General features: G+C 36.4%; 1 protein-coding gene across 2 annotated transcripts; it reads left to right on the top strand.

Moving 5' to 3' along the window:
• Nucleotides 1-1,260: 1,260 nt before the first annotated feature.
• cdk2 (cyclin-dependent kinase 2) lies at nucleotides 1,261-19,848 on the top strand. 2 transcript variants are annotated; one of them, XM_048172481.1, is made up of 7 exons: nucleotides 1,264-1,691; nucleotides 4,148-4,225; nucleotides 4,356-4,476; nucleotides 8,816-8,986; nucleotides 15,457-15,558; nucleotides 15,652-15,855; nucleotides 19,069-19,848. In XM_048172481.1, exons 1-7 carry the CDS (start codon nucleotides 1,576-1,578, stop codon nucleotides 19,249-19,251), a joined length of 975 nt encoding a protein of 324 aa, XP_048028438.1. In that variant the 5' UTR covers nucleotides 1,264-1,575; the 3' UTR covers nucleotides 19,252-19,848. The 2 variants fall into 2 exon arrangements, with proteins under 2 accessions (XP_048028439.1, XP_048028438.1); XM_048172482.1 differs by lacking the exons at nucleotides 15,457-15,558; nucleotides 15,652-15,855; nucleotides 19,069-19,848 and adding an exon at nucleotides 11,464-11,592 and having other exon boundaries at nucleotides 1,261-1,691.
• Nucleotides 19,849-25,423: the final 5,575 nt, after the last annotated feature.

The raw sequence follows: 25,423 nt of genomic DNA, 5'->3' as shown, positions 1-25,423 counted from the left end.
CAAAAATTAGGGCAGAGTATTTCAACTTAATCTGTCAATTATTAGTATGTCATATTTTCGACTTTATCTCATAATTTCAACTTTTTACATCATAGTTATGATATAAAAGTCCAAATTAAGGCTTAGTATGCCATCATTTCGACTTAATATGTCATAATGATTATACAATTTTGAATTTATCGCATAATTTCAATCTTTTATGTCACAATTATGATATAAAAGTCAAAAATTAGGGCGTAGTATTCATAGTTTCGGCTTAATATGTCAATTATTACTTAGTATGAATAATTTCAACTTTTTACGTCATAGTTATTATGATATAAAAGTCAAAATTAGGGCATAATATGCCATCATTTCGATTTAATACGTCATAATGATTATATCATATAATTTTGATTTTATCTCATAATTTCAATCCTTTATGCCACAAGTATGATATAAAAGTCAAAAAGTAGGGCGTAGTATTCATAATTTTGACTTAATATGTTAACTGTTACTTAGTATGAATAATTTTGGGCGGAGTATTTTAACTTAATATATGTCACTTACTGCTTAATATGTTATATTTTCGACTTTATCTCATAATTTAAACTTTTTACATCTTGATTATGATATAAAAGTCAAAATTAGGGAATAGTATACCATAATTTCGACTTTATACGTCATAATTATTAGATATTTCTAATTTAGATTTTATATAATTTCAACTTTTTACGTATTTATGATATAAAAGTCAAAAATAGGGCGTGCCGTACGTATTAATTGTCACATTTTCGACTTAATACGTCATAATTATATTACATATGTTATAATTTAGATTTTATATAATTTCAACTTTTTACATCATATTTATGATATAAAAGTCAAAAATAGGGCGTAGTAATTGTCACATTTTCGACTTAATACGTCATAATTATTACACATGTCATTATTTAGATTTTATATCATAATTTTAACTTTTTACGTCATATTTATGATATAAAAGTCAAAAAAGGGCGTACGTAGTAATTGTCACATTTTCGACTTAATAATTCATAGTTGTGACTTTTTTTTAATTTTTTTTTTATGATTTTTGTATGAAGTGTACGAAATGAACTTCCATAGGAACAGAGCCAGCCAAATCTGTTTATAGTTTGAACTGATGATGTTCGTTTGAGGCCAGGCAGAACCGTAAAAAGGGCGGGCGTTATTTTTCTCGCTCAGTTCATTGGTTACTCATGAGACGAGCTCTTTTAAGTGTGGTCGGTCTTCACGTAATGTGGGAGGTCTTTGTTGTTTTGCTCAGTTCATTGGTTCACGGTAGGCTGACGGTTCTTCTGTTGGTCGGAGGGCGGGGCCTGTTTTCTGCGCTTTGTCGCGAGGGCGTGTTGTTTGAAACGCGGGAATTGGCGGTATTGATGTTAAGTTGTGATGACTTTCGATCGTCTGTTTTTTTTTAACGATTTAAATAAACGTTTAAATAAACGATTTTAATGTTTCTGATCGCCGTTGTGCTACCAAAGGTACTCTCGCCACACATCTGTTGTTTTAAATAGATTTAGAGTGGAAGTTTCCCCGGAAAAGGGGGAGTTTGACATGGAGTCCTTTCAGAAAGTGGAAAAGATTGGAGAAGGGACATACGGGGTGGTTTATAAAGCCAAGAACAAACTCACCGGAGAGACTGTCGCGCTGAAGAAAATTCGTTTAGACACGTAAGTGTTTGTCATTTGTTTTTGTGTAGTCGAAAAGCCATTCAGAATTAAATAACTCGCATACAGTCACAATCTAAACTGTATATTTTATGTTTATGAACGATAAAACGAAACTCTTTCGTGATTTACGAGTATAAGTGCTTTTAAAAATCTGTTCACCTCTTAAAGAGATGATCTGTCAAAGCTCATTTAAAACACTTTAATGTTCAAGCAGATAATGGTAACACTTTACAAAGTTTCACTTTGTTAACATTAGTTAGTGTCATGAACAAATAATGAGCCTTAATTTAAAGTTGTTAATATAGGTTCATAAATGTACTGCTGTTCATTGTTAATTCATGTTTGTTTATAATGCATTAACAATGTTAATATACACAGATCGGGTGTAACATTATGATCACCTTCCTGATATTGTGTTGGTCCCCCTTTCACTGCCAAAACAGCCCTGACCCCTCGAGGCATGGACTCCTCTAGACCCCTGTAGGTGTGTTGTGGTATCTGCACCAAGATGTTAGCAGCAGATCCTTTAAGTCCTGTAAGTTTCGAGGTCGAGCCTCCATGGATCGGACTTGTTTGTTCAGCACATCCAACAGATGCTCCATTGGCTTGAGATCTGGGGAATTTGGAGGCCAAGTCAACACCTCAAACTCTTTGTGCTCCTCAAACCATTCCTGAATCATTTTTGCTTTGTGGCAGGAGCATTATCCTGCTGAAAGAGGCCACAGCCACCAGGGAATACCGTTTCCATGAAAGGGTGTACATGGTCTGCAACAATGCTTAGGTAGGTGGTACGTGTCAACGTAACATTCACATGGATGGCAGGACCCAAGGTTTCCCAGCAGAACATTGCCCAAAGCATCACACTGCCTCCGCCGGCTTGCCTTCTTCCCATAGTGCATCTTGGTGCCATGTGTTCCGCAGGTAAGTGACGCACGCATGATGTAAAAGAAAACATGATTCATCAGACCAGACCACCTTCTTCTATTGCTCCGTGGTCCAGTTCTGATGCTAACGTGTCCACTGTTGGCACTTTCGGCGGTGGACAGGTGTCAGCATGGGCACCCTGACTGGTCTGCAGCTATGCAGCTCCATACGCAACAAACTGAGATGCACTGTGTATTCTGACACCTTTCTATCAGAACCAGCATTAACTTCTTGAGCAGTTTGAGCTACAGTAGCTCGTCTGTTGGATCGGACCACACGGGCCAGCCTTCGCCCCCCACATGCATCAATGAGCCTCGGCTGCCCATGACCTTGTCGTCGGTTCACTTTAACCACTTTTGATAGATACTGACCGCTGCAGACCGGGAACACCCCACAAGAGCTGCAGTTTTGGAGATGCTCTGACCCAGTCATCTAGCCATCACAATCTGGTCCTTGTCAAACTCACTCAAATCCTTACGCTTGCCCATTTTTCCTGTTTCTAACACAACAACTTTGAGGACAAAATGTTCACTTGCTGCCTAATATATCCACCCACTAACAGATGCCGTGATGAAGAGATAATCAGTGTTATTCACTTCACCTCTCAGTGGTCATAATGTTATGCCTGTTCGGTGTACAACGCAAAATTTAAAATGTGTACGTGGAAATTAACATTAACCTAGATTTATAAATGTTATAGTGCTCATTGCTTTTTCGTGATCCCTGATTTAACTAATCTTAAAGGGATAGTTCACCCAAAAATGAAAATTATCCCATAATTTACTCACCCTCAAGCCATCCAAGGTGTATAAGATTTTATTGTTTCAGCCAAACTCGGAGTTATGTTAAAAAATATCCTGGCTCTTCCAAGCTTAGTAACTGGAGTGAATGGTACCTTAGATTTTGAATCCCAAAAAAAGTGCATCCATCCATCATAAATGTAATCCATATGGCTCTAGGGGGTTAATAAAGGCCTTCTGAAGTGAACTGATGTGTTTTTGTAAGACAAATATCCATATTTATAACTTAATAAACCATAATCACTGGCTTCCGGTAACGGCCGTACACGAGTCTAGTTCCGACAGAAGAGTAACCTCTGACCCGATGCATGATGTAGATGTAGCGTAAGCTTAGGTGAGAGTAGACGCCTCTCGCAGTTCAAACAAGTAGGGCTGGGCAACAAACTCAAGCTCCTCTTCTCTTATATTTGTGACCGGTGTTTTGTTTTGCTCTGTCCTTTGGATTCCCTCTTTTTGGGGGCTTCAAACTCTAAGGTACCATTCACTCCCATTATAAAGCTTGGAAGAGCCAAGAAATGTTTTAATATAACTCTGATTCTGTTCTTCTGAATGAAGATGGTCACCTTGGATGGCTTGAGGGTGAGTAAATAATGGGATGATTTTCATTTTTGGCTGAACTATCCCTTTAACTAATTTAATAGGCTGTTAGATGAGGTTCACTAGCCATATAAACAGATGTTTGTCTTATATGTTGGATGTGTTTGATTGACATGATTATTTGTTTGGTTTCAGGGAAACTGAAGGTGTTCCCAGCACTGCCATACGTGAGATCTCTCTGCTAAAAGAGCTCAATCACCCAAACATAGTCAAGTATGAGCAATGTCTAAAACCTTAGTCCTATTCATTATTTTAACCAATACAAAACTAGTCCTCTGTTCAGATCATAATGTAGATTAAATCAACTTCTTAAGTCTTACAGTGGCTGTTTTCTCGCCCACAGGTTGCGTGATGTGATACACACAGAAAATAAGCTTTACTTGGTGTTTGAATTTCTTCACCAAGACCTGAAGAGGTTTATGGACTCATCCTCTGTTTCTGGCATATCCTTGCCACTCGTGAAGGTGAGTTTAGAGCTGCGTTTAAGCTGCAGGACTTTGTGCACAGATCTGATCTTTTGACCATATCAGAATTTTTTTTTTTGTCACGTCTGTTTACATTCCCTTTAGACATGACTGGTAGCCGATATATCTGTGTTTACATTAATCCCTGCCCAAAATGATTCTGTTGGTGATCACTTTACTACGCGACATGGTTGACACTCATGTTTTGAATGGCCGTACTAAAATTATTTGTATAATTCACATCAGGTGGCCATGATTATTTTCCAGTATGGATTAATTAAAGGATTAGTTCACTTTCAAATTAAAATTTCCTGATAATTTACTCACCCCCATGTCATCCAAGATGTTCATGTCTTTCTTTCTTCAGTTAATAAGAAATTAAGGTTTTTGATGAAAACATTCCAGGATTTGTCTCCATATAGTGGACTTCAATGGAGCCCAAATGTTTGAAGGTGAAAATTACAGTTTACAGCGATCCCAGATGAGGAATAAGGGTCTAATCTAGAGAAACCATTGCTTTTTGTCCATGCATTTTTTTTTTTTTAATTTATAAGTTTTAACCATAAATGCTCATCTTGAACTAGCTCTCTTCTATTAGAATTCCGGCAGTGTAGACGCTGCTAAGTGTATTACTGCTCTCCACAGGTCAAAGTTTGAACTAAATTGTCATATACAATATTCTAGTGCAAGTATATAACAATTAGTTCAAACTTTAACCTGTGGAGGGCAGTAATACACTTAGCAGTGTCTACACTACCGGAATTCTAATAGAGAAGAAGAAGAAGAGAGCTAGTTCAAGATGTAATTTTGACCTTTAACCGTTTGGGCTCCATTGAAGTCCACTATATGAAGAAAAATCCTGGAATGTTTTCATCAAAAACCTTAATTTCTTTTCGACTGAAGAAAGAAAGACATGAAGATCTTGGATGACATGGGGGTGAGTAAATTATCAGGAAATTTTAATTTGAAAGTGAACTAATCCTTTAAAAGCTGTCATGCATGTTTGCAGCACAAAATCTGACTGAACGGATTAGACGTGCCGATATTCGGTAATGTGATATATCACGATAATGAATACGCACAATATTATTACAATTTTTAAAATGCATTTTAAGAATACTTTCCCCATTAAGTGTCTAAAATGCACAAATAATAAAATGCACCACATGGCGGAACGAGTGAAGGAGACACATTGAATGAAAGTGCACGTTCACTCTCTGACAGCAGAGGGCGCTGATGCAACAGCAGAAATGAAGTGATTACCCTGCAAACGGCGTAAACAAAGCAGCTGCACTACTGTACAGTATTTCAAATGCTTCAAACAGCCATTCAGTTTTTTGTATTTGCAATGTTGTTCATCACAGCACAAATACTTAATACTTAAAGACTTAATATGCTATTTATTTTCAAACTTTAACATTTTTATATTTTAATCTGGACTACAACATGCCCTATAATGATTGAAAATGTTCTGATTATTTGTTATTGTTCAGTAACACTTAGTGACCTAAGGCTTCATTAGTTAACATGTTAATTAATTATTACCATACTGACAATGAAAAATACTCAATACTCATTAATCTTAATGTTAATTCCTTAGTTAATGTTTAATAATATTACTAAAATCAAAAGTTGTAATGGACCTGAGCTAAAACTAACAATCAGTTGTATTTCTTAACTAACATTAACAAAAAATAATATCTTCTGTAACAAACGTAGCTATTGCTCATTCTTAATCTTAGTTAATGCATTAACTAATGTATTGTAAAGTGTTACCTGTTGTTCTTTATAATTTTTTTGTACTTTAATCTGTTTGAAAAATTTTACTTTAATTTTTTTTTTTGTGTATTGCATTGTTGTAATATGTTGTTGCCATGTTCAAGAGATGCTAGTTTTTCCACCTGGAATGTAAACCTCCTTCCTAAGGTGAACAAACTTAAGAAAACAGTGGTTAAAATGTATTTAGTTAGCATATTTACAGTAGTGTTTACAGCGCCTCAGGAAGCCTCCAGAGCTGATACTTGCCGGTTATGGTAAGATGCATTACATTTCTGACACACTCTCTAAGCACTAGACCAATCACAATAGACTGGAGTTGGCTGACCAATCAGAGCAAACTGCACTTTTTGGAAAGTGGGTTCTAAAACAGAGCGTTCAGACAGAGGGTCAAAACAGGTACTGCAACAATTATAAGAAAAATGAGCTTTTTGAACATGGCTGCCCAAGTATATTTGGAGACACATTTTTGCTTTTATTATTTTTATCCTCTTATACTTTTATATCTGTGCAAGATAATGAAACCATCCGCGATCGAATAACTAGTCGTTTCGTACCTGCTCATTATGTGTGCGTCAGAACTGTTTACTCCTGCTAGCATTCCCATGGGCGCTGCATGTTGCAAAGTCACTCAGACTGCTTCAAAGTGATTCTCAATCAATGAAAAGCGCAGATTTATGCCAAGCGATTGCTAATGAACTCAAGTTGATGAATTATTACAAAGTCTACTTCATGGCCTTTATATAAAATGTTTTAGATGATTGTAAGAATCTGAAGGATCAGCCTACAATAGTACAGACATTTCAAAATAAGAGTCCCAGTGTATTTCGGGCTTGTTTATAATTAAAAGTCACACGCTTTTTTTCACAAGTTTTTTTCTTTTTCTTTTGGGCATTGGTATTTTGGTTACACAATATTTGATTTCCATTTAATTCATAGTAAATTATTGTAGTCTCTCCCACAGGAAGAAAAGACTAAGAACATTATTTGACACATATATTATTCATTTTATACATTTTACTAGTAAAATCTGTGTCCCATTCACTGAGAGAGACACTATATGACAGCAAGGAAAACATACGAAAAGGTCAACCATTTAAATGCTGTAATTTTGCATAATTTACAATGCATAATAATGCATAATATTAGTATGTAATTAAATGTAATATGCTATGTAATTAAAATGAATTTCAAAAATACTGTTAAAAATCACACATTATTTGTTTGTCACATGTAGTAGATGATTTTTGTGCCGTGGGTATAGGAGGATTTTTCGCCCTTTTCCGCACCGCAAGTATATTTCAAACCTGTGGGAAGCACTGAATGTACCTTAAAATTGTGCTCTAGAGGTCAGTTTTTAGAACTTTTTTAGAGCTAGAACTAGGACCATTCTGTGCCGAGTTTCTGTAAAAAAACAAAACAAAAAACAAACAAATTTAAAACGTTTATTGTACGTTAAAGGGATGTGCTGCATGAACGCCTCAATGCTACACTTCTGCGCATATGTGCTTTTTTGTGCTTGTTAGACAAGATAAGGCATATAAAGTTTATTTGAATAGTTCATTTCCTACATGCTGGTAATTCAGTTTTGCTTTAGGTTTTAGGATTTGTGTTTATAATGTTGTTAATGATAAATGACCATGATTTGTTTATTTCATACTTTTATTTTTAATTCTTGTTCTGTATACCAATAAATTTAAATGATTTTTGAGGGGTGAGGGTAGCTAAAATGCATATTTATAGTGTTTGTAGACATTTTGTTTTATTCACTGGTATTTTTTTGTTGTTTCTGAGTGTAATAAAAAATATGACTTTTTACACCTAGTCACTTCATGCGATTTCTCTGATTGGATAGCTGTCCGTTCATGAAAAGACCAGGTGTAAATGCCCTCCAAAACACTTTCGAGACGGATTTAAATCCGATCACCCAATTTGCTTCAGGAGGTGGTCTGAGACACATTTCAGATGAAACTAGACAAGTGTAATGTATCTGGTTGTTGAAACCACATGTGTAAGTTTTACTCCTCCCAAAATGTTAAAAAATACATTTGTGAGAGCATGTTATAGGCTATATGACATGTTATAGCCAGATGTGATAGCGCTACTGCATCACCATAGTTATCTCTTTAGCAAACTGCCATAAATTAAAGTTTGACATCGCAGACGCTCAACACATCATGTTCATTAAAAGTAGTGAGACTTAATTATCTTACCAGTGCTGATGCCGCTCTCTCTCCTATTGCATTGACGTGATATTCATTGATGTGAACTGTTGAATTTGCATATATCGTGGGAATTGAAGATTGTATTTATATTATGTGGCCAAGTGTAAATGGAACAGTTTTAACAAATCAGATAGCTATCCGATCACTAAAAATTAAAGTAAAAAAACAGGTTTTTTCTCTCTCAACAATGAAAATTTGTCCTGATGTGACTTACTTTTGGATGTGTTGTATAACTATTAGTGCTTTTGGGAAATGCAGCCCACAACTGTTAAACATCCAAGAAGGTGTGGTAATAATGTGGGGAATAATGTCTAATGTCTGTCTGTCTATTTGTTCAGAGTTACCTGTTCCAGTTGCTCCAGGGATTGGCCTTCTGTCACTCCCATCGGGTTCTTCACAGGGATCTCAAACCCCAGAATCTCCTGATCAACGCTCAGGGCGAGATCAAATTGGCTGACTTTGGTTTGGCCAGAGCGTTTGGTGTACCTGTACGGACTTATACACATGAGGTGAGAGGCAGAAACATTGCTCTAGAGCAGGGGTGGCTAACGTCAGTCCTGCAGAGTTCAGCTCCAACTCTAATCAAACACCCCTGAACAAGCCAATCAAGGCCTGAAAGGTTGTTAGAAAGCTATAGGCAGGTGAGTTTTTATCAGGGTTGGAGCTAAACTCTGGACTGAGCTCTACAACAAAAATAGCGTAGCAGTATGACAGAGGATAGATGAATTTGTTGAATAAACTCGTTATTTTTGTTTTGTTTTTTTGTGCAGAAAAAGTATTCGCTTCATAATATTAAGGTTGAACCACTGTAGTCATGTCGACGGTTTTAATGATGTCTTTAGTACCTTTCTGGACCTCAAAAGGTGCAATGTCGTTGCTGCCTATGTGTGGATCGAATACCCTCGGATTTCATCAAAATATCTTAATTTGTGTTTTGAAGACAAACGAAGGTCTTAAAGGTGCCATCGAACGTTTTTTTACAAGATGTAATATAAGTCTAAGGTCTCCCCTGAATGTGTCTGTGAAGTTTCAGCTCAAAATACCCCATATGTTTTTTTTAAATAAATTTTTTTAACTGCCTATTTTGGGGCATCATTAGAAATGCGCCGATTCATGCTGCGGCCCCTTTAAATCGCGCGCTCTCCGCCCCCTCCCGAGCTCTCGACTCTCGGATTATGTGAGTATTGTATTTATTTGGATGTTTACATTTGATTCTGAATGAGTTTGAGGCTATGCTGTGTGGCTAAAGCTAACATTACACTCTGTAGGAGAGATTTATAAAGAATGAAGTTGTTTATGAATTATACAGACTGCAAGTGTTTAATAATGAAAATAGCGACGGCTCTTGTCTCCGTGAATACAGTAAGAAACGATGGTAACTTTAACCACATTTAACAGTACATTAGCAACATGCTAACAAAACATTTAGAAAGACAGTTTACAAATATCACTAAAAATATCATGTAATCATGGATCATGTCAGTTATTATCGCTCCATCTGCCATTTTCCGCTATTGTCCTTGCTTGCTTACCTAGTCTGATGATTCAGCTGTGCACAGATCCAGACGTTAATACTGGCTACCCTTGTGTAATGCCTCAATCATGGGCTTGCATATGCAAATATTGGGGCGTACACCCCGACTGTTACGTAACAGTCGGTGTTATGTTGAGATTCGCCTGTTTTCCGGAGGCCTTTTAAACAAATGAGATTTATATAAGAAGGAGGAAACAATGGAGTTTGAGACTCACTGTATGTCATTTCCATGTACTTGAACTCTTGTTATTTAACTATGCCGAGGTAAATTCAATTTTTAATTCTAGGGCACCTTTAAAGGTTTGGAACGACATGAGGGTGAGTACTTAATGACAGAAATTTCATTTTTGGATGAACTAATTCCGATTGAAACAAAGGTGTCCTTGTAAACATAGCTAGTCACTTTTCGCCACCTATTGGTGTAACAATGTAATAGATACAATCTTTATTTGAAGTGCCAATTTATTTTCAAATGGTTATTTACTCTATTTTGATCACTACCATAGACGTCAGTGTTTATATCTGAACTATAAACTTTTATCCCAGTACTTCTGTGATCATTTGGATTATTGTAACACAGACATAATGATACTGTGTTGTTGAAAAGACTGTTTGTGAAGTTGTTTCATAGCTATGCATGGCAACTGCTCTCCCTGGGTCAGCACAGCAGCAGAGCCAGCGCAGATCTGAATGTTCACTGTGATCTTATTTGTCAAAGGATTAATTGACATAGCCGAATCATTTAGGAATAAGTTCCCATTGGTCTTTTAACGATTAAACATGCAACTCTAAAGATTACTAAGCAGATGCAGTAATGGTTTAAAATAGTTGTCAAATAAAAAATCACCAGCTGGCAAAATTTCACTGACCGTAAGAAACCAGCTTATAAAGACTGAGTTAATTTCACTCCACTTTTCCGTCTCACAAGTATGACTGCTGATGGGCAGCTGCTTTCAAATGCTCCCGTTAGTGTTTGTGTGAGCTCTCGGTGAAGAGTGTCGAAGGTTTCTGTTTACACTGTGTTTTTGAACTGTTGAGCAGCCAATCAAAGACATGTCTGTTCACAATGGCCAATCAGAGGTGTTAAAAGGTTAGTTCTCCCAAAAATGAAAATTCTGTCATTAATTACTCATCCTCATGTTGTTCCACACCCGTAAGACCTTTGTTCATCTTCAGAACACAAATTAAGATATTTTTGATGAAATCTGAGAGGTATCCGACACGTCCATAGACAGCAATTTAATGACCACTTTCAGGTCCAGAAAGGTACTAAAGACACCATTAAAGTGCATATTGCAGGTTAAACATTTTTTTTTCGAGATGAATATATAACCTTGTACAAAAATAGCATATAAAAAGGTACTGCAGGGTTTAAAAATGTTTTGCAGGACATAAGGGCATGAATTTAGTAGATAAAGTGACGGTCTCTGTAAAAAACGCTTTTTTTTTCAGCGTCGCGTCATTTTACGTCACGACAGGGAGTCGATCACCGAGCTCCGTGTTGACTCAGTGCAGAGCAGGTTGGTATTCGGTGACAGCGGTCATGAATCAGTGTGTTTTCAGTAGTTTTTGTTTTTTGTTTATCATCGTCATGGTAAATTATTGTGTTTGTGGAGGCTGCACAAACTCCAGCCTGTCAGGACATCGAGTCCAGAGGTTTACTAACAAGAAAAAGGACGCTGCTATCTTCTGTGCCGGTGTGTTTGTGCAGGTGCAGAGACGGGACTTCACTTCTGCATCTGCTTCAATAAACGCGTTCATTATAGACCGGAGGATTATTATCATCCCGGCGATATGATGCAGTTCAACATTGTAATACTACTGTAAATAATTATATTAAATTAATAAACTTACACACGCGATGCTTCTTCACTGTTTTACTTGAATCAATTTCAACACTGATGAATACAAATTGTTCACAAATGCATACAGTCTCACACTCACACACAACAGTTTTGAATTATGTGCTGGTAATGTACTCCAATTACAATTACTATACATTCAAGTTCACCCAACTACATAATCATAACGTCATATGCATCCCCACACAGTGATCGGCACGGAATAAACTCATAACACATAATGAATGAATAAAGGATAACATTACAAGAAACACATACAGTAACACTGCATGTTCAGTCTCCGGCGGGAGACATGATCACGGATCCGTCAGAGATATGAAACGTGAATAATGGACCATAAGTCTTGTTTTTTTTTAGCATTTTTGGTAACTAACGTTACCAAATCGGTCGTGATGAGAAACCGCTATATCACGTAACGTTAGTGTGGACAGACATTAAGGAAGTTTATTAGTTTCTGTTATTAGTAATCAATAACGTTACTCCTAGATGACCAATAGCTTTGCTTTGCTTTTGCCTGATTCATAATAATCTGTACAATATTGTGATCTGAGAACAGTGTTACATATCGTTTGCTAACGTGTACATCTATAAGCTAACACTGGTATTGCCCTGTTCTCCACTGGTTCTCCTCACACAACAGCTCAATTTGTCTCTTTTGACCGTTGTTCTGTCGAATCCTGGCCTGTCCCTGCTCTCTTGACTATGGCTGTGGTTTGTTATACGAGTAAGGATAAACATTTACAATTTCCTCAGCGTCCGAACTGTCATTGCGATCCATTGTTTTCCTATTGTTTATATTGATCGCATTCCCTTCAGTTATGTCACTTCCTATTTGGCATTTTTCAGAAAATTTTCTCATAAAATTTTCTCACAAAAAATGACTCCAGAAGCCTAATTAGCGTATTTATATGTGTTTTTTCAAAAAATCTATTTCATACATTATTTTTCTATACATTGAATCACTGAAGCTCTAACCTGCAATATGCCCTTTAAAACAGGTTGACATGACTGCAGTGGTTCAACCTTAAAGGGGGACTCCGTATTATTTCAGATGCACTGTTTGGAGGTTAGTCGGGCCGACACCAACAACAAACCAATCAGCATTAGTGGGCGTATGACGGTCGAGGAGAGAGAACGAGCAAGAGGAAGATTTGAAAATAAGAAAGAAAAAAAAACTGCAGAACAAGAGAGACTGGACACAATACAAAACAGCTCCAAAGAATATGACTGGAATGAAGGTTTATGCCTGGGCAAGTGCTTTAGGACCTGTGTTTATATTAGAAAAGCTTTCCAGCACTGGAGAGAGCTAAGAGGGAAGGCCTGAAAACAGAAGCGGAGGCTGCTTTGATTCCTTCTTATGTGAGTAACACTGGGTTTGGGTGTCATGATTGTCTGGAGCTTCTGTGCTGTTGGCAACTAACAACGAACACTTGTTTGTATTTACTCTTGTGTACTGTACGTTCATTTTTTGTGCTTCCTTGTCGTTCGTTCATCAACTGCGCTTTTTTTTTCGTGAAGCATTTTGTTGAGCGTCAGCTGTGATAAACAGACATCCACTCGCATTGTGTGTGTAACAGTGGCCAGATAGTGAGAGTTGTGCAAGTAAACCACTGCACACTGACGATTGCTAGAGAATGTGGTGTTTAGCGTCATTGGTAGTGCATTCGCCTCGCATACCAGCAGCGATCGAGCCAGGGTTCGAGACTGACTCAGAGCAGGGTGGTTAGAATTGGAGGGTAAGTTTTGGAGGTGGAGCAATGAAGAGAGGGGTGGGTTTGTTTGAGTTGCTTTCAAATATCTAACAGTGTTCAACAACGAATTTGAGAAATCGAATATAGCACGTTTAATGTTATGAAGTGATGAGAATACTTTTTGTGTGCAAAAACAAAATAACTTTATTCAACAATATCTTCTCTTCTGTGTCATTCTCTTGCGCTGTTTACATTCAGCGCTTCCAGGTTCTATGTCAGAATGCAGACTCATTATTAGCCGATGCTGTTTACCTGAGCAGCACGACGCATGAGTATGATGCTGATGCAAGAGCTGGCCAATAATGAGTCTAAACTGTCTAAACAGTGGAGTTTTTGTTCACTATTAATCACTATTAAAAATGTGAGGAGTTTATTGAATAATCTTAGTGCCTTTCTCAATTCTCCAGTATTTCTTTTTGACCAGCACTAAATCAACAAGTGTTGTCATATCAATCCCAAAAACAGAATAGACACTTACTGCTGCACAAAATAAGGTCCTGTGACCTCTTTAAAAAAAACTTAAAATGGAGACTCTCTTTATCTCTACTTTTAAAGACAATTCAGCACACAAGATAAGATTAAATTATAATATGGAAAATATAAGTTAATCTATGTAATATTTATGTTTGCTTGTTTGAAACAACAAGCCTACATAGATTGCTATTAAGGAATCAAATTATATTATTAGAGCCTTCATGACTCTTGTCTTGTGTAAATATAAAATTATTAATGAATTGCTATTGTTATCATCCAACTTTGCCTGTGTGGATGACCATGTCAGGGTTTTTCCTGGGTCAAAAATGGTCTTCAGTGGTGACAGACATGTCACAGACACCACAGACATTCTGTCATTTGGATATTTTCCAGTGAAAATTCTTACTTTCAAGATGTAGAATCTGTGATTCTGAAGTACAGTATCCACACCGGTGCGGTGACTGACAGCAAACATTAGATTAATCCGCGCTGACGAGCTGTGCCGAGGCACAACGCACGTACAGATAACTGTTCCGCATATGACTGCAATTGCAGGTTTTAAACAAGAGATGGCGACAAAGAGGAAAAATCGCGGACTGCAGCTTTAAATAACCTGAAAATAACCTGTGGATTATTAAGGCTAATTTTACTAACCACTCTTGCTAAATGGGGTAAGCACACGTTTGTTCTCATTTAAGAGTTGTTCGAGTAAATGATTTGTTATAGACCGTATGGGCAGATCAGTTGTTTTCATGATTCATTAAAATAAATCTGTTCTGTCTGTGAGTCATTAGGTCACGAATCGGACATTAGCGGACGTTGACGCATTGTGTGCGAAAAAGATTTGTCAACACAGAAAACACTTCACCACTGGATAGGATTGTCTTTTTGTTCACTGAAAGTGTGGTTTATGTCAGCTGCACGTACGGGAAGCCTGTCAGAGAAGATGAGGTGACGTTCTATTCACTCTATTCACTGTTCACACCCAGCGGTTATTCAGGAAAAACATTCGCCGAAAGCGCCTCGTGAAACATGGATTCGGTCTTCCGAACTTTTAGCATCGTGTCAGTCGATTTAGATTATTATGTGCGATGTAGAGAGAGTGCAAAGACAGTGCTTACTTTGAAGACAGAGAGAGTTCGCGTGCACGAGGGAGGAGCTCTGCTCGTTCTGTCCGTCAGCGCAGCAGTCATCTGCATCACTAATAAACAACACTCAATAACTGATCAAATAAGGCTTTGGTGGAACAAAAAGATTTCAATGTAGGAAAAACCCTGCATGTACTTAAGCTACCCAGGAAAAACCCTGTGTTCTGCACAACTGATCTGTAACTGCCTTAATTTGATCCTTTTTCATAGGTGGTAACTTTGTGGTACAGAGCTCCAGAGATTCTCCTGGGATGTAAATATTATTCTACAGCTGTTGACATCTGGAGTTTGGGCTGCATCTTTGCTGAAATGGTATTATTATTATTTGTTTTATGTACACATCTTATCATCTTGCTTTTATTGATGGCTTAAGATGTTTATTTACTGTCTGGCTTTTCATACCAGATTACTCGGAGGGCATTGTTTCCTGGAGACTCTGAAATAGACCAGCTCTTCCGAATATTTCGAACACTCGGCACTCCAGATGAATCTATATGGCCTGGAGTAACTTCAATGCCAGACTACAAACCCTCCTTTCCCAAGTGGGCACGACAGGACCTGTCTAAAGTGGTGCCCCCTCTTGATGAAGATGGCCGAGACCTCCTTGGGGTAAGAGGGCAACAATGTTTGTCTAGTATCAGCCTGACTGGGGTTGGTGAAGCTGCTTTGTTGTTAACATTTATTGAGCTGCTTGTAGTTTTACAGGATGCATCAAGCTGCACTACACTACAGCAAAAACTACTAGCCTAATTAATGCAGATTTAAAACATTATTAAAGACAAGTAAACAATCAGTAATAAAATAAGAATAAATAATCCAAATCCAAATACAACAGAACAAAGATACAAATGAAATAAACAATGTTTTTCAGGTACATGTTTTGAATAAAGTAATCAAATGTAAAAATAACACAGTATATAATCTTCACTGTATAAATTAAATATAGATTAATCTTTATAAAAGTTAGAAAAGTCATTCAGTCAAGTGCAGTGTGCGATTTCTTTGTCCTTTGTTGTTTAACATAAATTTTTTTGTTTTTACCTTACTGGAATCGATAAGAATCAGAAACAGTAGGCAGAATTGAAATCCCTAAGAGATCCAAACACCCTTACCCCTTGCCCATTCTTACTTTTAACCAAGCGATTGAATTTTACACCTCGACCCATATTCCACAATTTTTATCTGTCTATTTGATTTGAATTAAAGGTCGACCAATAGTGGATTTTACCAATACCGATAACTAAGTTGGGCCGTACTCACCGATAACCGATAGTTTTTAAAACTAAAATTTTACTACAAAAAACAAAACAGTGCTGAACCATGAAAATGTGCTAAATGAAATATATAAATATGAATATATTAAAATTCTCTACAGAACAAATTCTACAGAAAAATTATTTAAACATTAAAATATTACAGATCAACCTCTGGTTTCACTGACAAGGCTTAAGCTAGTCCCAGACTAAAATGCATGTTTGAGCTGTTTTAACTGAAATCAACTTGCACTGACATATCTTAAAATATGTCAGAGCCATTGTTTTGTCTCCAGATCCATATCAGTAATGTTTTTTTTCTAGAGTATGTTTATAAAAGCTACCTTAATGCCCTTTTTGAAATAAGGCCTAATCCTGGCTTAGGCCAAGTCCTGTCTGTGAAACCGGTCCCAAATGTGTTTCTTTAGCTAGATCCAAGAAACATGTATGTGAATTTCATTGGTAACTCTTTGCAAATTTGTTAACAAGGATGTATTAGCTAGCTTGCATGAACTATATGCATTATGCAATATACATTTTTACAGCATGTATTAATATTTGAGCAATTGTTCCTTGATCATTCATATTAGTTCATAGTGCATTAACTAAGGTTAACAGATAAAATAAAAATTAACTACATTTAAAAATGTATTGGTAAATGTTGAACAAGCTAACAATAAACAATACTTCTACAGTATTTATTAACCTTAGTTAATGTTACAAATGGAATCTTATTGTAGTGTTACCATTTCATATACAGTACAGTCCAAAAGTTTGGAACCACTAAGATTTTTAATGTTTTTAAAAGAAGTTTCGTCTGCTCACCAAGGCTACATTTATTTAATTAAAAATACAGGATAAAACAGTAATATTGTGAAATATTATTACAATTTAAAATAACTGTGTACTATTTCAATATATTTGACAAAGTAATTTATTCCTGTGATGCAAAGCTGAATTTTCAGCATCGTTACTCCAGTCTTCAGTGTCACATGATCCTTCAGAAATCATTCTAATATGCTGATTTGCTGCTCAATAAACATTTATGATTATTTTCAATGTTGAAAGCAGTTGTGTACTTTTTTTTTCAGGATTCCTTGATGAATAGAAAGTTCAAAAGAACAGCATTTATCTGAAATACAAAGCTTCTGTAGCATTATACACTACCATTCAAAAGTTTGGGGTCAGTAAGAATTTTTATTTTTATTTTTTTGAAAAGAAATTAAAGAAATGAATACTTTTATTCAGCAAGGTTGCATTAAATCAATCAAAAGTGGCAGTAAAGACATTTATAATGTTACAAAAGATTAGATTTCAGATAAACACTGTTCTTTTGAACTTTCTATTCATCAAATAATCCTGAAAAAAAATATTGTACACAAATATTTTGTACAATTGTACACATTAAATGTTTCTTGAGCAGCAGATCAGCATATTAGAATGATTTCTGAAGGATCATGTGACACTGAAGACTGGAGTAATGATGCTGAAAATTCAGCTTTGCCATCACAGGAATAAATTACTTTGTGAAATTATTTGTGTTATTTTAAATTGTAATAATATTTCACAATATTACTGTTTTTACTGTATTTTTAATTAAATAAATGTAGCCTTGGTGAGCAGACGAAACTTCTTTTAAAAACATTAAAAATCTTAGTGGTTCCAAACTTTTGGACTGTACTGTAAATCTAAACAGTCATGCTTAAAAATGGGCCTCTTTAAATGTCTACGTAAAGGACAGAGCATTAAAATTACATAAATGTATATTACATGTACAGTCTCTTTATTTGCTTCTATTTTAGAACAATTGATGATTATCTAATCAAAATAACAACGTATTACAGTGATAAAAAAAAAACTGAAATTGAATGCGTTTCTGGTTTGTATTTGTTTATGGTTCTGTCGGCTGCATGAACATATCAATATCAATATCAATATCAATCACGTCAGTAGCTTTAAACATGCAACTTTGCCGGCTAATAAAAGTGACCAGCTGGATAAAAACGAATGCAAATAGATGGTAACAATTGCAACATTAAACATTTGGGTTGGATTTGCATGTATTTTTGTCAGTGTTACGTTAACGTCCTCTCATCCTTGACAACAAACATACTGATGTTCTTTCTCTGCTAATGCAGCATCTAGTCAACAAATGAATTACTTTATAATGATATGACAGCACGTACTGTAGTGTTCTGTATTCATACCGTTTCGCTGTCTGTGTTTTAAATGCACATCTACTGTGTCAGTTCTCTCCGTGCTGCGCGCAGCCTCACGTTAAAATAAACACCAGGTGTCAGTGATAGTTTTTATTTCGCCTCTAGAGGCCGCTCTCGTTCTGTGTTATGGCGGCAGACCCTTCTCAGTACTCTCATACTGTGTAATGACAGCGCATCAACTGCTCCAGCAACGGACGCAACCAAGAAAAACTATCGGTATGGATTTTTGCCGATAACCGATCGTTCCACCAATCAACTTATCGGTGCCGATGAATCGGCAAAACCGATGAATCGGTCAACCTCTAATTTGAATATTTCTTGTTTTTAACATCTGTTTTTTTTTTCCACAGCAAATGATGATCTATGATCCTAACAAGAGGATCTCAGCAAAGAATGCCCTTGTTCATCGGTTCTTCCGTGACGTCACCATGCCAGTGCCTCCCTTACGTCCTATAAGGGCAACCGTACTTCAGCACCAGTGGACTGAGTGTTGGGTCCACTTTTTCAGAGAACTATTTCCCAGCTGTTTGTAAATTCAGTTTTATAATCTATGATCAGTTGTACCTTTTCTCAAGTCTTTCTGGTTTATTTTAATCTGAAGTTTATCCACTGCAACCTTTGCATTTCACTGGAAAACGTTTGTTACCTGGAAGATGTAGATTTTGCATAGACGAGATGTGGTGTTTCCTCATCCTTGTAGTTTGGAGATGACATTCCAGTGTCAGTGGCCAATATAACATGTGAAATTGTGTTATTCATGAATGCAATAAGTACATATAAGAGAATGCTCTGTACCAGCCATTAGACAAAATCAAACTGTTTAGACTGCCAGTATCTTTTTTTTTTTTTTTTTTTTTTAAAGATTATATTATTCTATTATTTTAAACTGATTTCTTTTGATAGTTTCATAAAAAATATCTTTCTGCAACTTCAATTAAACTCGTGTTACATCTTATTTATGTTGTGTTACATATTTTTTCCACATTCCGTTCCCTGAACTAACTTTTTCAACAGGCAAATTATAAAGGTGAATTATAAAGTTGTCTGGTCATAGTATTACAATTTTAAGAGTTCTTTATCGAAGCACCATTTAAACAGCAATAAACATAATGGAATAAAACCACAAAAAAGTTTCATTCAAAGCATCAATTTCTCTTTGTATAAAATGCTTGATAGATGAAGTTTAATAAGTCATGTATTACTTTGGAGAACTAGATAGATATTTTTGATAGTCAATTGAAAAGAATGATATTGGTCAAACTATAAAATAAATAATTTAGTTAAGTCATTCATCCAATATGATATCCATATCAGTTTCATTTTGAAGTTTTTTTTCTTTTTGTCCTTCTTTAAGCTTTACCTTTGTCATACTGCCTAAAATACCAGGAGAATACTATCTTTGATGTCTTACGTTTAAGATTATTTTAAGCTTAAAACTTTTTCACACCTGGGCTGGGCTTGCTTGTTTGTTTTTTAATAACAACAAAAAGTTGTATTTAGGGCAAATGTTAAGGGCCTTTCACACTAAATGTGAAATAAAAAAGCCTCAGGCTGAAGGAAATGCATATTTACACCTGTACAGTAGAGGGCGCAGCTCAAACAATCCTTTTAGCTCTGCTGCCATTCTGGAATACAGAGTATGGAGTAGAAAGTTCAACACTTATTTATTTCTAAAGTTTTTTTTTGCATATGGTTGAATTAGATCATTGAAGGTCAGCAGCAAAGACACTGGATAATAAAGTGAAATTAAAGTATATTTATGTAATTTAATATAGTTAATTATGGGTTTGCATACAATTCCGAGATTGCATTTCACTGTTTTTATTCATTTTGAGAATTACAGAAAGTTTTTGTGCAAGAGATGAGTAAATGTATGTTCGATGTTTAATGTTTTTAAAAGAAGTTTCTGTTCACATTCAGTCTAGAACTACAATAACCGTCATGTTCACACAGCATTCTAATATGCATGTGCTGCTCAAGAAACATTTAATGTGTACAATTGTACAAAATATTTGTGTACTATTTTTTTTCTTATTTGATGAATAGAAAGTTCACTTTATTTCTCTCATTATAAATGTCATAAGATTTAATGAGAGTATTCATTTCTTTCATTTCTTTTAAAAAAAATAAATAAAAAAAATTCTTACTGACCCAAACTTTTGAGGTAGTGTATAATGCTGTTTGTATTTCAGTCTGTTCTTTTGAATTTCTATTCAAAGGAATCCTGAAAAAAAAAGTACACAACTGCTTTCAAAAAATAATCATAAATGTATTGACAGCAAATCAGCATTTGAAATTTCTGAAGTATGTGACTGAAGACTAGAACGATGCTGAAAATTCAGCTGTCACAGGAATAAATTACTTTGTAAATTATTGAAATGTAAAGTTATTTTAAATTGTAATAATATTTCACAATTTCTTTTTTTACTGTATTTTTAATTAAATAAATGTAGCCTTGGTGACAGACGAAACTTCTTTTAAAAACATTAAAAATCTTAGTGGTTCCAAACTTTTGATTCTGTAGTTCGTTTACTCAGTAGAACTACAATAACCGTCATGTTCACACAGCGCACACAACACCTCTGCACTTTATTTCTCTCAACATGAGGACAGGAGAGCTGTCTGTCAATAAATGTGAAAAAGTAACAGATATTCTGTTGTAAATTGAAAAAAGTAAAGCATTTCTTTAGTAGTTACTTGGAAAAAGTAATTGATTCAGTGTTTACTCTAGGATTTTTTTTCCAGTTGTGGTGACAGGCCTATTTCCAGAGGAAATTATAACTTTAATTATAACTGTGAGTTTTAGTTTGCACGCTTGGGATTTATCATGGATTCACATTTATGACCAGCAAAGCAGTGTAGTAAATTTCGAACAGTATTTTTACTTTTCCAATAGTAATTACAGAACGAATATTCGGCTATTCGTGCACACCCCTATTCCATTTCATAAAAACCACGCTCACATTCACATCTGCTCTAACAGATGTTAAGAGCACTAGTTCACATCTCAGATTCATGATGAAATAAAAGCAAATCACATACAGTACGCTGAAGAATATTCTGGAGTTTCTTTTCTATCCACAAGCAAGTCCATACTGTCCATGTGGTTCTCTTTCCTAACATTGGTTCAGTATCTCACTATGGGAACACCTCAGGCTTGACCGATTGCGGAAGCACCATTTTCACCACGTATGCCAACCATGGCAGTCCAAGCAATCAGAGTCCTGCCTCCCTTATATAAACCACAGCTATTTCAGCTAATTTCAGACCTTCAGGGAGAGGAGGACATCCTGACTATCAACCTTCCCGTCCTGCTCCACCACAGCAGCCAGGAAATGTGGGCCCTCAGTCAAAGCCCAGTTTCATGAAACTGAAACAGTCTTTTGCAGCCGCAGCAGCGGAAACACTGGTCGGCTACCCCTTTGGAGAAAGCACTCAGGGTTTCTCTGTCCCATCCCTTCAATATGATTCCTTTCTCCCTCCCGCAGGGAAAAGGAGAAGAAATTTAAATGTGGAATGTGTTTGTGAGGACAGTTCAATTCCAATGTGTGTGGGAAAATGGCCCATGTTCCTCTGGCGCCCCCCAAAGAATTGTCTTTCTCTCCACCTATGAGGTTTGTTCTGAGGGAGGAAGGACAAACGTTCATAAGCATCCCATTAAAAATAAAGTTTTCTCTGATGCATCCAGACCAGCAGCTGAGGGCTCGGAGTAGGATAAAAATGAAGAAAAAAAAAAAAAGAAATCACAAAAGATTAAAACAATCACAAATAAAAATGAATATAGCTGTAATATAACAAATATAACGAATATAACTCTTCAATGTAGCAGTATTCCCTCCTTCACCTCTAGAGTGCGCTGCAGCACCGCTAGTGAGCCCAGCCGACTGGCTGCTCAGGTGGCGAACTGGCGCACATGCGCAGTTCAGCCCTGAGTTTTAACCACGATAGACAGGGCATACAGAGTTCAATTCGCTGTAAAACCTCCAGTGTTCAATGGAATCTATCGTCACGGCACACTAGTTATTAGTTATACACTAGTTATTAATAGTCATATATAATGGCTATTGTTGTTCATTTAATTATTGTTGTTTAATAAATATTATTTTCTATAAATGTTTATGCATGTATTTGTTATTGAGAAAGGGTCATTAGTGAGTAGTATGGATTGAGTGAAAGTTACAATTAATATGCCATTAGATGGCAGCAAATCTTTACGAGTGAATGAGACTCATTCGTGAGTCAGTCGCAAGAGACTTTTAAATCGAAAGGAGCTTTTGCAAAGGAAGTTGTTTTAGCGCTTTATGTTATGGAAAATTCCCTTAGCTGTAAAAAGGACAAATACAAATATCGCTTTCCAGCGGACATTCAAACGGACTTTTATAATGGATATATTATGGACATTGACCTGAAGAATGAATGTTATCACACTGGTAATACTCTCTCTCTTTCTAATAGTATTCAAAATACAATGAGTTTCAATGAAACGACTCAGCATTCCTTCGTTACTAGTTCTAAAGTGACGTTTTAGAATAAGTAACAGAGGCTTGGTCAAACCGTCAACTTGAGTTTTTAATCCGTGGCGGAAGCAAAGACTATAGAATAACACTAAAAATCCTCTTTCATGCAGAACTACTTCCTTCCGCCAAAGTTATTAAAGACACTCCATTGTTGTTTTTGTTTATTTACGCACTCGTGCCGCCGAACTGTTGTATAAACGCAATATCACACTCGTAGCCCTGCAATATGGCTGTATATCAGCACGCTGTGATTACCTACGGCCAAATCACACAGCTACTCGTGTGATATTGCTTATATATTATTCATGAACCCTTGTACCAAGGAAGAAATGAAGAGAAACACTTAGAAAGAAACATGCCCTGCATTCCATTCGGAAGGGCTCATCCCTATGCCCTAATCCCTTCAAAGGGTTTACCCTCCGGAGTGAGAGCTTCGAAGGGATAAAGGGTGTAGGGGTTAAAAATCTCTTTTCCTTTTGGAACGCACTTCTGCATCACCTTAAAGGTCCCGTTCTTCGTGATCCCATGTTTCAAACTTTAGTTAGTGTGTAATGTTGTTGTTAGAGTATAAATAAAATCTGTAAAATTTTAAAGCTCAAAGTTCAATGCCAAGCGAGATATTTTATTTAACAGAAGTCGCCTACATCGAACGGCCAGTTTGGACTACATCCCTCTACTTCCTTCTTTAATGACGTCACTAAAACAGTTTTTTGACTAACCTCCGCCCACAGGAATACACAAGAGTTGCGTTTGTAGAGTGTGTTTGTCGCCATGTCGTCGAAACGCTGTTATTTTCATCCCGCAGTCCAATCACCGGGTCTGATTCCGGCTCAAATTGATAGGGTAAAATTAAAGACATGTTTACAATAACACTGAGCGCGTGCATCTCCACGTTATGGTAAGAGGCGTGACCTTTCCGGGCAAGATTCGCTAAGCTGCTGTCGAATCACAACACAGGAACCGCTGGCACAATCAGAACTCGTTACGTATTTCTGAAGGAGGGACTTCATAGAACAAGGAAGTCATCAGCCCGTTTTTATGACAGTGGAAACAGCGGTATACAAATAAGTAAATTATGTGAAAAATACTGTTTTTTTACACGCGAAACATGAACACATGTTATATTGCACACTATAAACACAATCAAAGCTTCAAAAAACCATGAAAAACGGGACCTTTAAGGCCAATTCACACCGCACAAACAAACACCAACAAACACGTTTGTTGGGTTTTGTCTGATCAGTGTGTTTCCCCTGTTGGCGTCTGTTGGAGTTGGTCGGAGTTTGTTTTCACCTGACTGACCATGTTCGTTCAGTGTTTGTTGGTGTCTGTTGGGGCAGTGTGAACATGAGAGTTGTTTTTCATAAATTAAAAAAAAAAGGGCCCTTTGAAGTGTCCAGGTTTTGAGCACTTCGGTTTGGAAAGACCCTTCAATATGGCAGCCATGATTGTTTTCACTCTGAAGTGCCCTTCGGAGGGCGATATATCCCGTTTGGAACGTACCGATGGTGGCGGGGCTCACTCAGGGTGAGGGTGTATGATAAAAGAGGTTATGCACATGACGTCACTGACGGCCGCTATGACTGCGGTTACGACCACTGAGTGGCAAAATGGTTTTCAGTGTGAATGCCGCGAAAAACACAAAACATTTAAAATATGGAAGAGAGCTTTGTGACTGACTGTACAAACAACTTTGACACAAAATCTGAGGTATATTTTTACAGACTGCCGAAAAGCTACAGAAAAAAAAGAAGCAAATAGGATTGCTGCAATTTCACAAAACAACTGGACTCCAGGCAGAGAAACATGGATTTGCAGTTATCATTTTGTGTCAAAATGTTGGATTTTGAGGTAAAATCGTACCCTAAATATTGATGGTAAATATTTAACTGATGAGTTGTCGACACAATACACTCAAAAAAATAACTCTTTGAACGAACATAAAAAAATCATGGAAAGGATTTCCACATGATTAAGTTGCTTTATTTCAGCATTATGCAATTCTGTTATTCTAATTTAATGTACTTAATTTATTAAGGTTGAATCAACTTATTTACTATGGTTGGGCACAGCTTAATTTAATAGTGTCAGCCCAACTAATTTGCAATGTTTTGGAACCAACTCAATTTACTTAAGTTGATCCAATCTATGCAATTTAAGTTAGCCTAACAAAAGTGCTTAATGCTGA

This window comes from Megalobrama amblycephala, linkage group LG21 (assembly GCF_018812025.1).
Source record: "Megalobrama amblycephala isolate DHTTF-2021 linkage group LG21, ASM1881202v1, whole genome shotgun sequence".
Classification (NCBI taxonomy): domain Eukaryota; kingdom Metazoa; phylum Chordata; class Actinopteri; order Cypriniformes; family Xenocyprididae; genus Megalobrama; species Megalobrama amblycephala.
This window is presented reverse-complemented; position numbering and strand designations above follow the sequence as displayed.

Coding starts and splice junctions, on each gene's coding strand:
- cdk2 (XM_048172481.1), top strand. CDS start 1,576: ATGGAGTCCTTTCAGAAAGTGGAAAAGATTGGAGAAGGGACATACGGG. Junction 8,987..15,456: donor TACGGACTTATACACATGAG/GTGAGAGGCAGA, acceptor CCTTTTTCATAG/GTGGTAACTTTGTGGTACAG. Junction 15,559..15,651: donor GCTGCATCTTTGCTGAAATG/GTATTATTATTA, acceptor TTTTCATACCAG/ATTACTCGGAGGGCATTGTT.